This window comes from Apaloderma vittatum, unplaced genomic scaffold (assembly GCF_000703405.1).
Source record: "Apaloderma vittatum isolate BGI_N311 unplaced genomic scaffold, ASM70340v1 scaffold24857, whole genome shotgun sequence".
NCBI classification, from domain to species: Eukaryota; Metazoa; Chordata; class Aves; order Trogoniformes; family Trogonidae; genus Apaloderma; species Apaloderma vittatum.
In genome coordinates, this window is record NW_009725996.1 from 6,918 (window position 1) to 20,838 (window position 13,921).

Below are 13,921 nucleotides of genomic sequence, written 5' to 3' on the forward strand. Positions count from 1 at the left end.
TTGCAATTGAAAAAAAATTATATCCCTAACCCTGTCAGCCATCCAGTGACTGTTTTGCTCAGACATAACCACCAGCATCTCAACCTGACCTGCACGCCCTGCCTCAGGTTCCCCAACCCCTGGTCACCTGCTCTCCCGTTCTTGCTGCGTCACCCTGTTTCTTCTGTGACCTGTGTCTCCCACCCTTGGGGATGGTCCCCACAGTCAAGATGGGGATGGGGCAGGAGGAGAGGGCTGTGCCCTCTCAACCTACCCTCTCCATCGATGCTGAGGAACCTCTTGGAAAAATGAATAAAATAAAACCGAGAAAACTGGGTCCCACAAGACTTCTAACTAGAAAGGCTTTTTGCCAAGTCGAAGAAGAAACTAATACTGCTAATTCCTGCGCACAGCAGCCAGTTTCACTCTCCCGGTCCCAATTTTTGTCTCCAGAAACATCAGCGACACCCTCCCCACCCCATGGGTCCATGTATAAAACCCTCACAAGCACCCGTGGGAAGGCCAGCATGAGAGCGGGTGCCTGTAACCCTTAGTAGTCCTTGTCCCCATAGTCATTGTAAAGGACATTCAGCGTCTGCTCCTCGCACGTCTTCTTGAGGTCCCGGCTGAGCTCTGACCAGTCGAGCCCATAGGGCTTGATCTCGCTGTAGCGGCAGGGGAGGTACTTGAGGGACGAGCGCTGGAGGCTGATCTTGGGCTCTTGCAGGAGGCCGTTGCACCAGCTGCTGAGGTCCCCAAGCTGCGAGAGGATGAGGCCGGCCTTCCTGCAGCGAGGAAGGGCAAAGGGAGGTGCCGGGGGATACAGGGTGACACAAACAGCGAGAGGGTGGTGAGGGTGATGGACACACCAAGGAGGGGATGGTGGGAAGAAGGGCAGGAGGAACGTATGAGGAGAAAAAAGCAAAGGTGGTTAAGGAGGCCGTGGGAGCTTCCTGGAGGGAGGAGAGATAACGCAAGAGTCGGGCAGTGTGGAGAGCAGCTAAGAGGAGCCCGATGCTATTAGCACGAGGAGTGGTGGTGTGGCTGGGGGCACACACACCAGCCCCCGTGGCAGCACTGCAAGCCGAAACACAGGCGGGAAGAGCCCCTTACCCGGGTCAGAGATGCCCATGGCACCATGGCAGGGACTGCTGCACCGGTCTTGGGACTCACCTTACACTTGCCTTCCCTGTCCCCCCTTCTTCTTCTGCCCTGTATTGTCCCTGTAACAAAGGCAAGTTTGCTGAGGGTTTAGTGAGGGGACAGTTGCTAGAAGACGTGCATAGTATTAGGAGCCAGGAGGGAAGGTTGGGCGACAGGAGAAGAGGAAGTTCAGGAGGAACCTGCAGAAGATAGACACGCAGCACCTCCAGGGCGAGGAAGCCTTGGTCACACCAGGCTTGTTCTGTTCGTAAGAAAGTGTTAAATTACCAACCCCTCATGCTGGATGAGATATCTGAAGAGCACGGAGGATCCCAGCCAAATATAACCTACATTGTGTTCTCCTCTTTTAATGTTTTTCCTCTTAAAATTGTGCTTCTAAATGCTTTTATCAAGACAAACAGTTTGTTCAGATAAAACACGTCATGTTCACTTTCAACTTGCCTAGCACTTTGGGTCATCTCCAGGGAATCCAGCAAATGTGGAGGTAATGGATTCAAGCGAAGGGTCTTGAAGGTGAATATCCCATGTGCCTGGGAACCCAGACAAAAATGTAAGTATCTCAGGAGCTGGGCTACGTTTCCGAGCCAGCTTCAAGGTCAGTTGGTGGGTTTGTATAGATGGGGAAGAGAAGATACATCCCCTTGGTAGCTCTAACTCAGCACAGAACAGGCAGTAGAGGCACAAATCGTGATGCTAAGGAAAAAAACCAAAAGAAAACTGCTTGCCACACTCTTACTTGGAACATTCTTACTAGAACAAGAAGTCCATCACAGAGGTGGCTGCAGCTCCAAGGACACCTGCACCCGTGGAGCTCACAGCCAGAGCACAGCAGAGAGGTGAAGGTGCTTGGCGTGGTGCTGACTCTGAAGCCACCCAAGCCGGCCAAGTCTTCCAGCCATGAGAAAGTAGTCCCCTTATCTAGACACCTAGGCAAGGTGCCATGACCGCCTCTCTTCCTCCGGCATCACATGTATCCCAACATGAACGTTGAACTTTTCCTCCGTTTCTTCTCCTTATGCAAACCTGGGGCTCTCTGCAGCCTTTCTAGGACCAGGAGGGAGCGAGTCACTCCCGTCACCCAGACAAGTTTATCTGCACACACATTCGCCTCCTTTGGTCCAGCAGCCAGCATCTCCAAGAAGAGAGGCGAGCATGCCCCAGGTGAGCAGGGCCAGAAGGTGACATGGCTGCGGGGAGGAGGAGGGACGTGGTAGAGTCAGTCGCATCGGGTTCACATCCAGGACTTCAAAGGAGCATCAGCAACAGTCAAGCAAACACTCTGTCTGCTGGCTAAATAATGTCATCTGCAAGTGATTTGTCCTGTCACCACCAGTCTGGATGCTTCGCCCTCGCAGACGATCAAACAGGAGGTCTGCTTTCCAAGATTTGTCAACACCAGAACCCACTGCAGCTGCCTAAATGTCTCCTTCCAAGTAGGGCGAGCTGCAAACACTTCATCAGCAACTTGCGTCATCTCATCCTAAGCGCTCCAGCATTTCCAGAGGGCGGAATTAACTCTCTGGCTCGTAGATTCATGCAGCAAATGGTAACACTTGGGCAATTCAGTGGCATTTCCGGCTGCTCCGTGCCAAAGCACCTCTGCCTTGTGGGGCTCGAGGAAGCAGCTTCCACCCCATGTTCTGGCTGGTCCCCGGTCTCCTCGTAAGCAACGACGGCAATGCTCAGCCTCGGCGATGGCAGCAGCTGTGCGACAGCTCCGGTCTGTCACGTAAGGAATTTTACACGCTCCTCATGCAAACCACCACAACAGATGTCAGATGGTCTGTGCAGGCTGGATTTCACATCTGGAAATGGAGACAGAGCGGCATCACCACAGCTGGGCTCAAGAAGGTGCGACGTAAGTCCGAGCCTGCTGATCCCACTCAGTGTCCTGGGAATGAAGCAACCCTGGGCAGAGGAGCTGGTGGGAGCCTCAGCCTTAACAAGGCTCCACACACTGGAATGTCACTACTGAGCTTGGAGGCTGTGCCTCGAAGAGGTCACATTTCTTAGAACGTAAGTGGGAAGAGGGGAGAGAGAAGAGTACCCAGCTTTGTCCCTGGGAGCAGAAGATGTGCTGAAGAGATACCAAATGCGATAGAGCCACCATCTATCTATTGAGTCTTTCTGAGCCCCTAAGCAGAGGTTTGGCAGACAGAGAAGGGATGTGGGATTTCCAGTCCTCTCCTAGAAATCCCCAAGTGATCACCTGGGGAAGCAGGGCTGGAAGACAACTAGTGGCGAAGACTGGGAAGAGGAGACGTGGGGCGGTGGGTAAGGCGGAGGCCATGCGTGTCATAGATGGGAGTTGTTGCTGACGTACATTTGAAGTACATTGAAGTAATCCTGATTTCCGGATGGGCTCGAGGCTCCCGTTCTTTGTAGGCCAGATGCTGCGAAACACCACTGCAGCCCACACAACCTCCCAGCCCAGCTTACTAAACTGACAGGAAACATCCACGTTACTGGGAAACCACGCAGACAAAACCAGATGTTGAAGGACATAGGAAGAAAGGGACATCTGGCTGCCTCTGCCAAGCCTGGGGCACCCCATCCCCAGGCAGATGGAGGGGCTGCAGCAACATGGAGGAGCCCATGGAGAGGGCATGTTGCTCGCTCAGGCACGAAGGAACTGTCTCAGCCAGCAAGGGTTCAAGACAACCTCCCTCATAACCTGCTGTGGTAGCTCAGCACTGTCCAGACACAACAAAAACACTCAGGTCCCTGACATCACCCCACAGGACTACAGACATGGATCTAAAGGGAGGGAACACTGGTGCAATTCAGCCTCAGGGTCAACCCCCTGCCTGCTTTGAACCACAAGGGACAGTGAGTTCAACCCATAGAGACGCGTTCACCTCTAGTCAAAGTCCAGAAAACGGAGGAAAGCCAAGTCTGGCCTTGGCATGGCCCAGCACACTTATGTGTGTTCACCCAGCAGCTTCCACAACCAAGCTCTTCTGTGTCACCTCCTCCAGGAGGCTTGAAGGAACAACCACCTCCTTGCACCTTCTTCCCTCCATCAATGCCTGGGGCCCTTCTCTAGCAACGCGCTCCAAACACGTGCCCTCCCCTTCTCACTCCCGATAACCTCCATTCCTCAAAGATGAACTATTGTTCCAAGACCTTCTGCATTTTTGCACGTGGCAGCAGCTACTGAGGGGAAAAAGAGAATCCCATCCCCTTCCCACCCTGCACAGCACGAATGGCCTAGGCCAAGACTTCAGAGACGTATAGTGGTGGGACGGACGAGGATGATGGGTTGACAATGGTCTACTACCTTCCACCCACATTTATGATCCTTCAGGGTGAGATGGCTGAACCCCAAGCACAGGCACAGCATCCAGCAAAAGAGGAACTCCACGCTGTGAGACTCTGAGCTCTATCATCAAACAAGTTCATGACATTTGCCAGAAAGCCACCTTCCTGATGACCAGCGTCTAGGAGGGATGTTGGTGGGATGGCCTGCCTAGCTAACCCAGCTCCCAAGCCTACCTGGGCCCCAGCTCATCTTCACAGCGCCAGGTGAACTCCCCGAAGCTCTCATAGTGCTGGTTGTAGTGGTACAGGACTCGGTGCAGGCTGGGAGAACCCAGGTCCAGCAAAGTGTTGTAGGCTGTTTGCTGCTCCTTGCCGCTGGTGTAGCCATTGAAGAGGTTGTAGATCTTGTCTGCTATTTCTGGGCAGAAGGACAGGGGTATTCAGTGGGGTGCAAGGAAAGGCATGAACAAAGCTCAGCAGGCTAAAGCTTAGCTCTAGGGAAACCAAGACCAGAGTCAAGACTTGACCTGAGTTATGATTTATGTCATATCAAGATGAGGTTCCAATGGAGAAGCACCAAAGAAGATGGCATTCCCCAGCCTCAGTCCAGGTTAGGTTCCCATAGTTTGGTCCAATTAGGAAAAGAAATGGGTGGTATCATCAGGTACTGTTAGTGAAATGCCATTTATTTATGAGAAGGCACACAACTGGGGCTTCTTGAGCACAGCCACCACCTATACTACCACCTTCTTTCTGGGCAGGACACACAGGTCTTGGCTCTTTCAGCATGCCCAGAATGCCCTCCAGCCATCCTCTCACTCCTCCACTGGCACAGAGTGCCTCTGCGTCTGTCTGTGGAAACAGTGTGTGTCTCCTGCCACCCTCCACACCAGCTCTCCACACCACATGGTAGGAGCTGGACCACCGCAAGTGAGGGAAATGTTACAGCCAGGATGCAAGATGTGCGTGAGGGCATCTCCTACAGGTGCCTTCATCTCACCTTGAGCTTTCACATCGTCTACCACAGGACATGGGGTCTTGACCGTCACGTCGCTGGATCTGGAACGTCTTCCTGTGTTATCGACTCCCCAAAGCGTGAACCTGGCCAAGAAGGAAACAGGTGTAGCTCTGGGCTGCGGAGACCTCGAGCAAACACAGGCAGCATCATGGTCAGGGCACGGCACGGAGGACATGACTCACATGTAGGTGGTATCTGGCTCCAGGCAGCGAATGATGAGGGAGATGGTGGAGGAAAGCCTGTCAGGCACTTGGGCCGGCATGGCGCAAGGTGACTTGGCACCAGAGATGATGTCGTCCACAAAGCTCAGCACCGTCTCTAGGGAGAGAGGGGAGGATGCACCACGGGTGACGACACAGGTGTCCCCAGGGCTGTGGAGAGCCCCTGAGGTCTGTGTGAGGGGCACCAAGGCTCATGCATGAGGTTGGTGCAGAGGTGGACCCACTGCATTTCCAGCAGGGCTCATCACCGTGGCGTGGACCTGCCACTTCTGCAGCACGGTGGGCAAGAGAGGAGCTGCCTTCTCTTCTATGGGATACTGGGCATGTTGCAGCATCCCCTTGCAAAGATGGAGGCAGAGGCTCTCCTTCAACACCTCCGTCCTACCTTCCCCAGAAGAGAACCAGGGGAGTCGCCACTCACCTGTCTCCACCTTGGAGTGGTCCATTCTGTCGGTGACTTTCTCTTGACGGAGGAGGTAGTCAACGATCTGCACCCCAATGGGGGGCTCAGAGTGCCCCCACTCCAACACCACCAGTGTGCTGCTGGGCTCGTGAACGGTGGAGAGCCGCAGGCTGGGGAGCAAGGCCAGCTGGTCAGCATCTCGCGAGCAGAAGATCTGCCAGTCATTCCCACCACCCGCCCGTGTTCATCCTTACCCATGTCTACCATCACCTTGCTGCTCCTCCATGCCTTAAAGAGGCAGCAAAACCTCCAGGCTGAGGTACGTGGTACGGGAGAGATGCTGAGAACAACCACTCCAGCCAATCTCCATGGCTGGCGTCTGCACCAGCATGAGGGTGTCCACTAGTGTCACTCACTCTGCTGCGCAGACCACACACAAACCCATCAGAAACGAGTCAGGCTCTGTGAGCTGACACGTAGGGACTGATTGCGCATTCCCCTCTCACATGGGAGAGAACAACCTCACGAGAGACGCGAGTCCGTCTTTCCTACCCCTCCTGGCTCTAGGCATGCTGCTCTGAAGGGCATCTCTGCACGCTCTGCCTGATCTCCAGGCGCCCCCATCCACTTGCAAACCTGTCCTGTAAAGCCACCCCAGCCTCCCACCTCTTGCCACCACGCTGCTGGCCATTGCCACCTCCTCCCAGACCCGTCACAACAAAAGCCCAGGCTGGGCACGCATGGAGACCTACATAGGGTGTGGGAGAGGTGCACAGGTGGGCAGCCCGTCGGCCCCGAAGGCGCTCGAGTCACAGCGGCACCAGTCCTCGATGACGTCCCCACTACCCGAGCACCACAGTGAGCTCATGGTGGCCTCCTGCAAAAGCTGAGATGAGAAAGGGGTGAGCACCGGGCAGGTGAGCTCCCATTCTTCCACACCCCCAGTGGGTTTAGCAGGGTCCATCTACCCTGGAGAGCAGGGCTTGCCCATGGGAAAGGGCTACCATGGGTTGACAGGATGCTACCAGGGCAAGCTCCCTGCAAAGACCACCCCAGCACTGTCCTCCCATCCCACCACCCCCAGCCAGCGACTCCTCACCCTCTGGGTCTGGTTGTTGGTGACCAGCTCGTAGATGGGGGCGGCTTTGGTGACCTCCAGCAGGATGGGCTCAGCTGGCACCTCAGGACTGGAGGGAAGGTGGCAGAGGGGGCAGGAGGAAGGACAGCGCCCACGGCTCTGGACAGCGCCCCCGGCTCTGGCACTCCATCCGCCCGCCGGCCGCCATGCGCTTGGTGCCTGACTCGGAGAGGCTGGCGATGTACTCGGGGAAGGTGAGGACCTTGGGGTCCCGCTCATGCTCTTCTGACTCGTCTGAGGGGGAGTTGCCTGAGGAAGCAGGAAAAGAGGGGCACCAGGGTGGGCTCCGAGCCATTGAGATGGGGTCGCGAGGGGACTAGAGCCCTGCCTTTGACCCAGGAGAGAGGCAGTGCTGCCCAGAGGCCCCCCTGCCCTGTATCCTTCAGAACTCCCTGTGTGCTCTGTAGGGATGAAATGCTCAGTAGCCTTCCGAGGAGGAATCAGGACTGAAAAGTGCACCTTGGCCTGTCCCATCGAGGTTCTTCTGCCTCCTATGCCACAGTTTCTCGAGCCCTTCAGCTGGCACTGGGGAAGCCCACCCTTCCAGTAGGTCCCCACGAGAGGGAGCCTCCTTCATGTGGCTGGAGACTTGGGAAGGACCTGCCTGGGCACCTCCAGCCCACAGTGAACCTCTCTGAATGAGCAAGGAAGACTTGTCAGTGCCTCACAACGCCCAGAAAGCTCCTGAGATGGCTACAAAGCCATCAAGCCACTCTCCAGCCCCTCCACCCCTCCTGAGCTCGGTCCCCATGCAGTGTGAGATGGGGAGCAGTTCTCTTTTGGGAGCTGGCTCAAGCCAGGCTCCTTGTGTCCCTTCACACTGCCATGGAGCATGATGGAAGTGGGCAAAGTTGCAGCTGGGCAAAGAAACAGAGTCCTTCCCTAAGGGCTGAGCTTACAAAACACCATCACAAAGCAAAAAAACTAGTGAGATGGAGGCAGATACATTCATCGGGACTGCAGACCTCCAGCCAGGCCGTGACGAGCCTGAAGGCTCTTTTACAGGAGGAATACCTGCAGGTCCTACCCTGTCAATCCTCCAGGCAACCCTCTGAACCAACAGGCTCAGAAAAAAAATGTCCAACAGGAAAAGCATCATGATGGTTTATGCTTTTCTCAGCTTTGCACGCAGGTGCCAGGCTCTGGGTGCCACCGCGTCCCCACCGCAGGGAGCGGCAAGCCAGACCCTGCACTTGGATGAGCTTTTCTCCAGCCCTCCCACAGCAGGAAAGATTTAGACACGAGGGGAGAAGTCCTGGGACAGCAGTCAAGAAGGTAGGATATGCCTGTCACTGATGTGCCGTGGCTAGCATCGCCTTGACGTGCAGGGAAAGCCCTACCAAAAGGTGTCCCTGGCTCTGCACCAGAGAAAGAGACCATTGACGATGGTCAAGGAAGGCCACTAGGGATGGAGGAAGCCAAAGGATGCCCAGGCAAAGCCTCACGCCTGTGGGAGGCTCAGGATGTTGCTGGCAGCAACTCGGAGCCACCGGTGAGCATGTCCAGAGCTTGATAGGAAGCATTTCCTACTGCAAAGGTTTGCCAAGCAATGGGCCATCACTAGCCTATCCTTGAGACTCCTGCAAAGAAAATAAGGCTGTTACACAAAACTCGGGATACAAGAACGTTGCTCTGCTCCCCCAGCGAGCTGGAAATGGATCGCTTTGGGCTGGCTGGGAACTGCAGCTTAGCAGGCACGAAGGGAAAGCAGAGGAGCCAGGGAGAATGACTTCTCTCTTGCAGCTTCTCAATCGATATCCAGCTCCTGACGTTTGCAAACAAAAAAGCAAAGAAGGGAAAGTGGCAGGTGTCAGAGCGAAACCGAAATGAGATATTGTGGGTGGAAAGAGACTGCCAGACCTGAAAAGCCTCCAAGCAGGCAAATCAAAGAGGAGGAAATTGCAGGAGGGGAAATAAAAAAAAAGTACTCGCAATCAAAAGATGTTACATCTGGAGACAGCCCACAGCAAAACAGCAACGGGTCTGTGCTCCTGCAGGTGGGCTTGGGAAGAAGTCCAGGCTCCAGGAGGTCTGAGCCCGCAGGATCCAAACGCAGGCTCAGAAAGAAGTTTTTTCCCACACAAGAGGCCTGGAGACAAAACAAATGTCTCCGCAGCCAGGGCACAGCAAGAGCAGCACTGAAAGCTGGTGCCAATACTGAGAATTATGAAGCTTCATGATGGGAACAATGCGGTGGTCACGGTGCCCGTGAGCTCCAGGTTCGAGCTGCCTGCACTCAGGAGCTCCTGGGCATGGGACAGCAAACCAAGGTCACCTAAAAACCATCATCCAGGCCTGGGAGCTGGCTTTTGCTGGGTGGCCAAGCCTGTGTGGTGCAACCCAATGTCTCCAGCACTGGCAGCAAAACACTGGCAGGCAGCTTTGCAAAGGCCAGTGCAAGAGATGCTGTGGTCCTGGCCAGAGCTGGCAGCCTCTGCTTTTGGAAAGCCTCACGTCCACACCAGCCACCACTTCCCTGAAAAACCCTTTCCACCAGGAATCCGAGGGGATGCAGCAGCATCGGACACTCTCTGCACCACAGTGAACCTCCCAGTTCATGCCTGGGCGCCAGACATGAAGAGCAGAGAGCTGACAGCCTGGGAGAGGAAAACACGTTAGAAGGAGAGAAGTCTGGCCAGGGGATGCAAGTGGAAGAGAGCAGATATGGCAGAGACAAAAGAAGGGAAGGAACGGGATTAAAGACAAATAACAGTTAAGTCCAGAATCCGGTAGGATGGCTTGGTGGGATTAGCACGTTTGTCTTTCATGTCCCTGGGGCTGTGGGTATTTATCTTCCCTCCTGGCCTCCTGCAGTCAACAGGAGTCCTTCGGCCACCTTCAAAGGGTGCGAGAGCGCGGTGTAAGAGGACAGGATGGGACACTGCCCTGACATGGGTTGGGCACTTCCCTCACTATGCCGAAAGCAAACTTAGCTTCCCACTCCCATGGGGTGGCTGTGGGGACCCTTCATGGGGACGACCGGGGCTTCTACCTTTGCTGATGTCCTCGTACTCCAGCCAGAGCTGCCGCTGGACCTGCCTGTTGGGATACCAGATGGAGCAGGACTCCTCGAAGCCATACACTGCCTCCTGGATGTAATGGTTGCCAAACTGGTCCAGGAGGGCCACGAAATCTCCGCGGGAGGTGGCTCCGTCCAGAGAATGGAGCGCATTGCTGAAAGCTGGGAAGGAAATGAGAGGAGATGCTCAGATCCCAGAGGACCCCGAGCCTTCGCAGTTTCCCTTGCAATGGGCAGCCAACCTCTGAGCACATCATCTGCCAGAAGAAAGCTGTGGGTCCTCTCACCAACCCTTTTTTCCCTTTTTTCCTCACCAGCCTTGCACACTTACACTGGGAGATGGTCAGCTGGTTGAGCCGGACGTGGTACATGATGGACTGCACTTTCCAGTGCTGCAAGAGTGGGTACCCGGACACCTCGCTGAAGTTCACCATCCCTGCCAAAGAAAGGACATGGGGGCTCAGCATCACTGCAGCCCTTCGTGCGATGCCTGGGGTGATGCAGTCAGCAGGGTGGGAAGAAGCTGAGTGGGAAACGACTGTGCACACCCCACAACCCCCCGGGGTAGGCATTCAGAGCTGAGGGTCAGCTGCTCCCCGGCAATTAAAATCGTGGCTTTGAAGGAAAACATGTGGGCTCGTTTCATCCTGCTGTGCGGGACCCTGCGTCGAAAGATAACGAGCCTCCTTCTGCATCGCCTCCTGCTTCCTTCCTGGCGCCTGCTCCCATGATACGCCCAGGTGTGCTAATTATTTCACTAATGAGAGTTGCGCTTTTTAATGAGCTGTTTGCAGGCCTGGGAGTGGTCACCGTCACGCCACATGTGCCCAAGCACAGCCAAACAAGAGGCGCCGGATCCCCTTCAGCGCACGGGGGAAATCGCACACCTGCTGCCGCTTCCCGCTCCCTTGGGACAAATTACAGCAACGCTGGGGCTGGAGCAGGACCTGGGCTTTCTCTTTCCCCAGGCAAAGCCATCTTGTTCTTCAGCCATTGAACTGTGTGTTATGGGAGCCAGAAATGCGTGGTGACCTGGGCTGGGCGGCCGCTTTGCCCTGCCCAAGGCACAGAGCAGTTCAGCTTCCACGAGCAGAGGGATAGGGAGGCCACCGAGTCTGTGACAAAGTGCCAGAAAGTCAATTGAAGGGTGCTCCCAGCTCCAGTTTTGGAGACTGGAGCATCCCTCGGTGTCACAGCAGGATGCTGGGACATGACCATCTCCTCCCTTGCAGCTTGGCGCTGAAGCGGCAAACTCTGCTGCGTGCCAGCCCCACAGCAGGAGTTCAGAACAGCAGGCAGCCCCCGATCCGTCACACAGGAAATGAAGGCGGAGGATAAGGATAAGATCCACTGCCTTCCAGTGCCTCTCCCTTCGGTGCTGGCTGCCACCGACAGCTTCAAAGCTTTGCTCTTCCCCGCAAAGTGTTTATGCAAAAACAACCCTTCCTTACTCAGCAGCTCTGCCTCTCGTGTATTTACAGCATTACTTGACAAGCGGAGAAGATTTCACTTCTTTTCCTTTTTTTTCCTTTTTTTTTTATTTTTTTTGCCTTAATCAGCCACAAAGAGCCAGCAGAGCAGTGGGGAAATGAATAGGATAATTTATTGGCTTCTGCCTCCCTGGCATTATTGCCGGTGGAGTCCCAGACCCACTGACCCTGCTGCGATGCAGAGGCCACGAGGGCAGTGTCTTTTTTTGCACCCGTGCACCCCATCAGGGAAACCAGCATCCATGGGACCCTGCGTGCAGTCCACAGGTGCTCCCCGAAACCCTCCTGGGAGCTCAGCCAAATAAAGCAAATGCGTGAAGTATCGTTCAAGACCGACTCTGTGGGCATCTTTACCAAAACACCTGACTATCCACACTGCTCGTTTATTAACTGCCCGGTGTCCTCAGCCATTTCAGCCAACAGCAACAAGCACTGAGCAAATAAAGGATATTTAAGGGTGCTGGCAGCTCAATGGAAGAAAAGTAAATCCTTAAAGGCTGCCTAGGAACCCATAATAAACCTATTACTCACAGCTCACAGTGCTCTGTCAGGACAAACCCAAATATTTTGTCCCGGTTGCAGTGGCTTCTGAGTGCTTCATTATACCTGCAAAGGGTTTCTGGTTTGGAAATACAATGAAAAGTGTTTGGAAACCTTTTTTTTTTGCCTTGAAAAACAAATAATATTTTTGCAAATATCCTAAATAACCAACAGATGCTTGAGCTTTCATGCCGCACAATTAATTTACATCCTCTACCTCTCCTTCGTTTTTAATGCCTTCCTCTTACTGCTGCTGCTGCTGCTGCAGGTGAGCACAGGATGCTAAAGCCAGACTAGATACATCCCGCAGTAGATATATCCCTCAGGAGGGGTAGTTGCCAAAGCCGGGCTCGCCGGCTGCTGAGCTGCTGGGAGAGGTGCTGCTCCAGCCGGACTCACTCACCAGTGAGGAACTCGGGGTCAGGCGTGGGGTCAGAGAGCTCCTCTTGGCACTGGTTCTCCAAGGGCACCGTGGCCACCACCAGCCCATCTGGCAGCTGCTGCTCCAGGCCCCTGGCAAAGTTGTTCTGCCTGGAATTTAATTGCAGAGAGAAGGTCAGGACAGAAAGAGAGGGGAACTGCCTGGGATCGTCCCCACCAGCCCATGTCCCATCTCAGAAAGACACCCAGCACCAAGCCTTGCCTTTGAGCTTGCATTACAAAGATGTGTGCTCTCCACGGAAAGCTTCAGATGTGTCCTCCCCACCAGCCCCTCCATCTCCTGAAAAGCTTGGCCAGACATGGATGGACCAGTCAGTCTGCTAAGGTCCAGCCCCAAGCTGCTTCCCATGCCCTGGAGAGGACAGCAAGATCTGACTCTTCCCAAAACACCCAACTCACCTGAACGTCCCTTTGAGCACCTGCCCTGTGGCCACCTCCTTGGAGTGGTTGTTGTAGCCATAGAAGATCTCCCCGAACAGTGTCTGGTTCATGGGCAGCTCACGGGGCTCACCGCAGTCCCCCGCCTCAGGGCACGACTCTGAGATGAGCTGGCACGACCGCCCGTCCGTGCCCAGCTTGTAGTCCTCGATGCACCTGGGAAGTCAGCGCGGGGTCCATCATCAGCCGCAGCCCTCACCGGTGGGGACTGGGGCCACCAGGAATGGAGAAGACCTCCCTTCCAAGTGACCCAACTCCATGAGCTCAGGGTGGTAGCGGTGACGTACAACAGCACCTTTTGGGGTTGTCCCCGTGGCCGGGGCGGTGATGGGGCACTCACCCACAGAACATGAGGATATTGTAGAGCAAGGGCTCCTCAGGCAGGGGAACCATCTGCTGCAGGCACAGCTGCTCACAGCCCCCGTTGAAGCCATCCGAGCAGTCCACACCGACATGACGGTCATAGCAGCCCGTGCCGTCCTTCATGGGGCTCAGCCCCGTTGGGCACTGGTTGGAGGGGGAAGTGAGAGGTGAAGTCCCCAGGGGTGAAATCAGGCCCCAGGGGTGAGACAGAGGGGACATCTCCAGTGCTATTCCCCACTGGAAACCGCAGCCTGAGTGATGCTTGGGGACTGCTGGTGGCAATACCACCAACAGCTGCAGATATTCCTTCTGCCTCCTCTGCCAGCAGGGAACTCAGCCCTTGGGGTGGGAGCCCCACAAATCACTCCCCAACAAGGTAATGTGCTGGCATCAACCCCACTCATGGGTACCTAGCTCTGGTGACCACCAAAGCCACGTCACTCTTT

At 55.1% G+C, this 13,921-nt stretch overlaps 1 protein-coding gene across 1 annotated transcript in view; it reads right to left on the minus strand.

Annotated features, from left to right (window-relative positions):
• Positions 1–384: 384 nt before the first annotated feature.
• LOC104276711 (astrotactin-1-like) overlaps positions 385–13,921 on the minus strand; it is a gene marked incomplete at its 5' end in the record, with an annotated part of 14,950 nt that continues 1,413 nt past the window's right edge. The window contains 13 exon segments of the mRNA XM_009873130.1: positions 385–764; positions 4,639–4,822; positions 5,405–5,505; positions 5,605–5,740; positions 6,065–6,216; positions 6,799–6,932; positions 7,146–7,286; positions 7,288–7,433; positions 10,177–10,365; positions 10,535–10,639; positions 12,637–12,764; positions 13,074–13,268; positions 13,453–13,619. Coding sequence (XP_009871432.1) covers positions 530–764; positions 4,639–4,822; positions 5,405–5,505; positions 5,605–5,740; positions 6,065–6,216; positions 6,799–6,932; positions 7,146–7,286; positions 7,288–7,433; positions 10,177–10,365; positions 10,535–10,639; positions 12,637–12,764; positions 13,074–13,268; positions 13,453–13,619 — 2,013 coding nt within the window.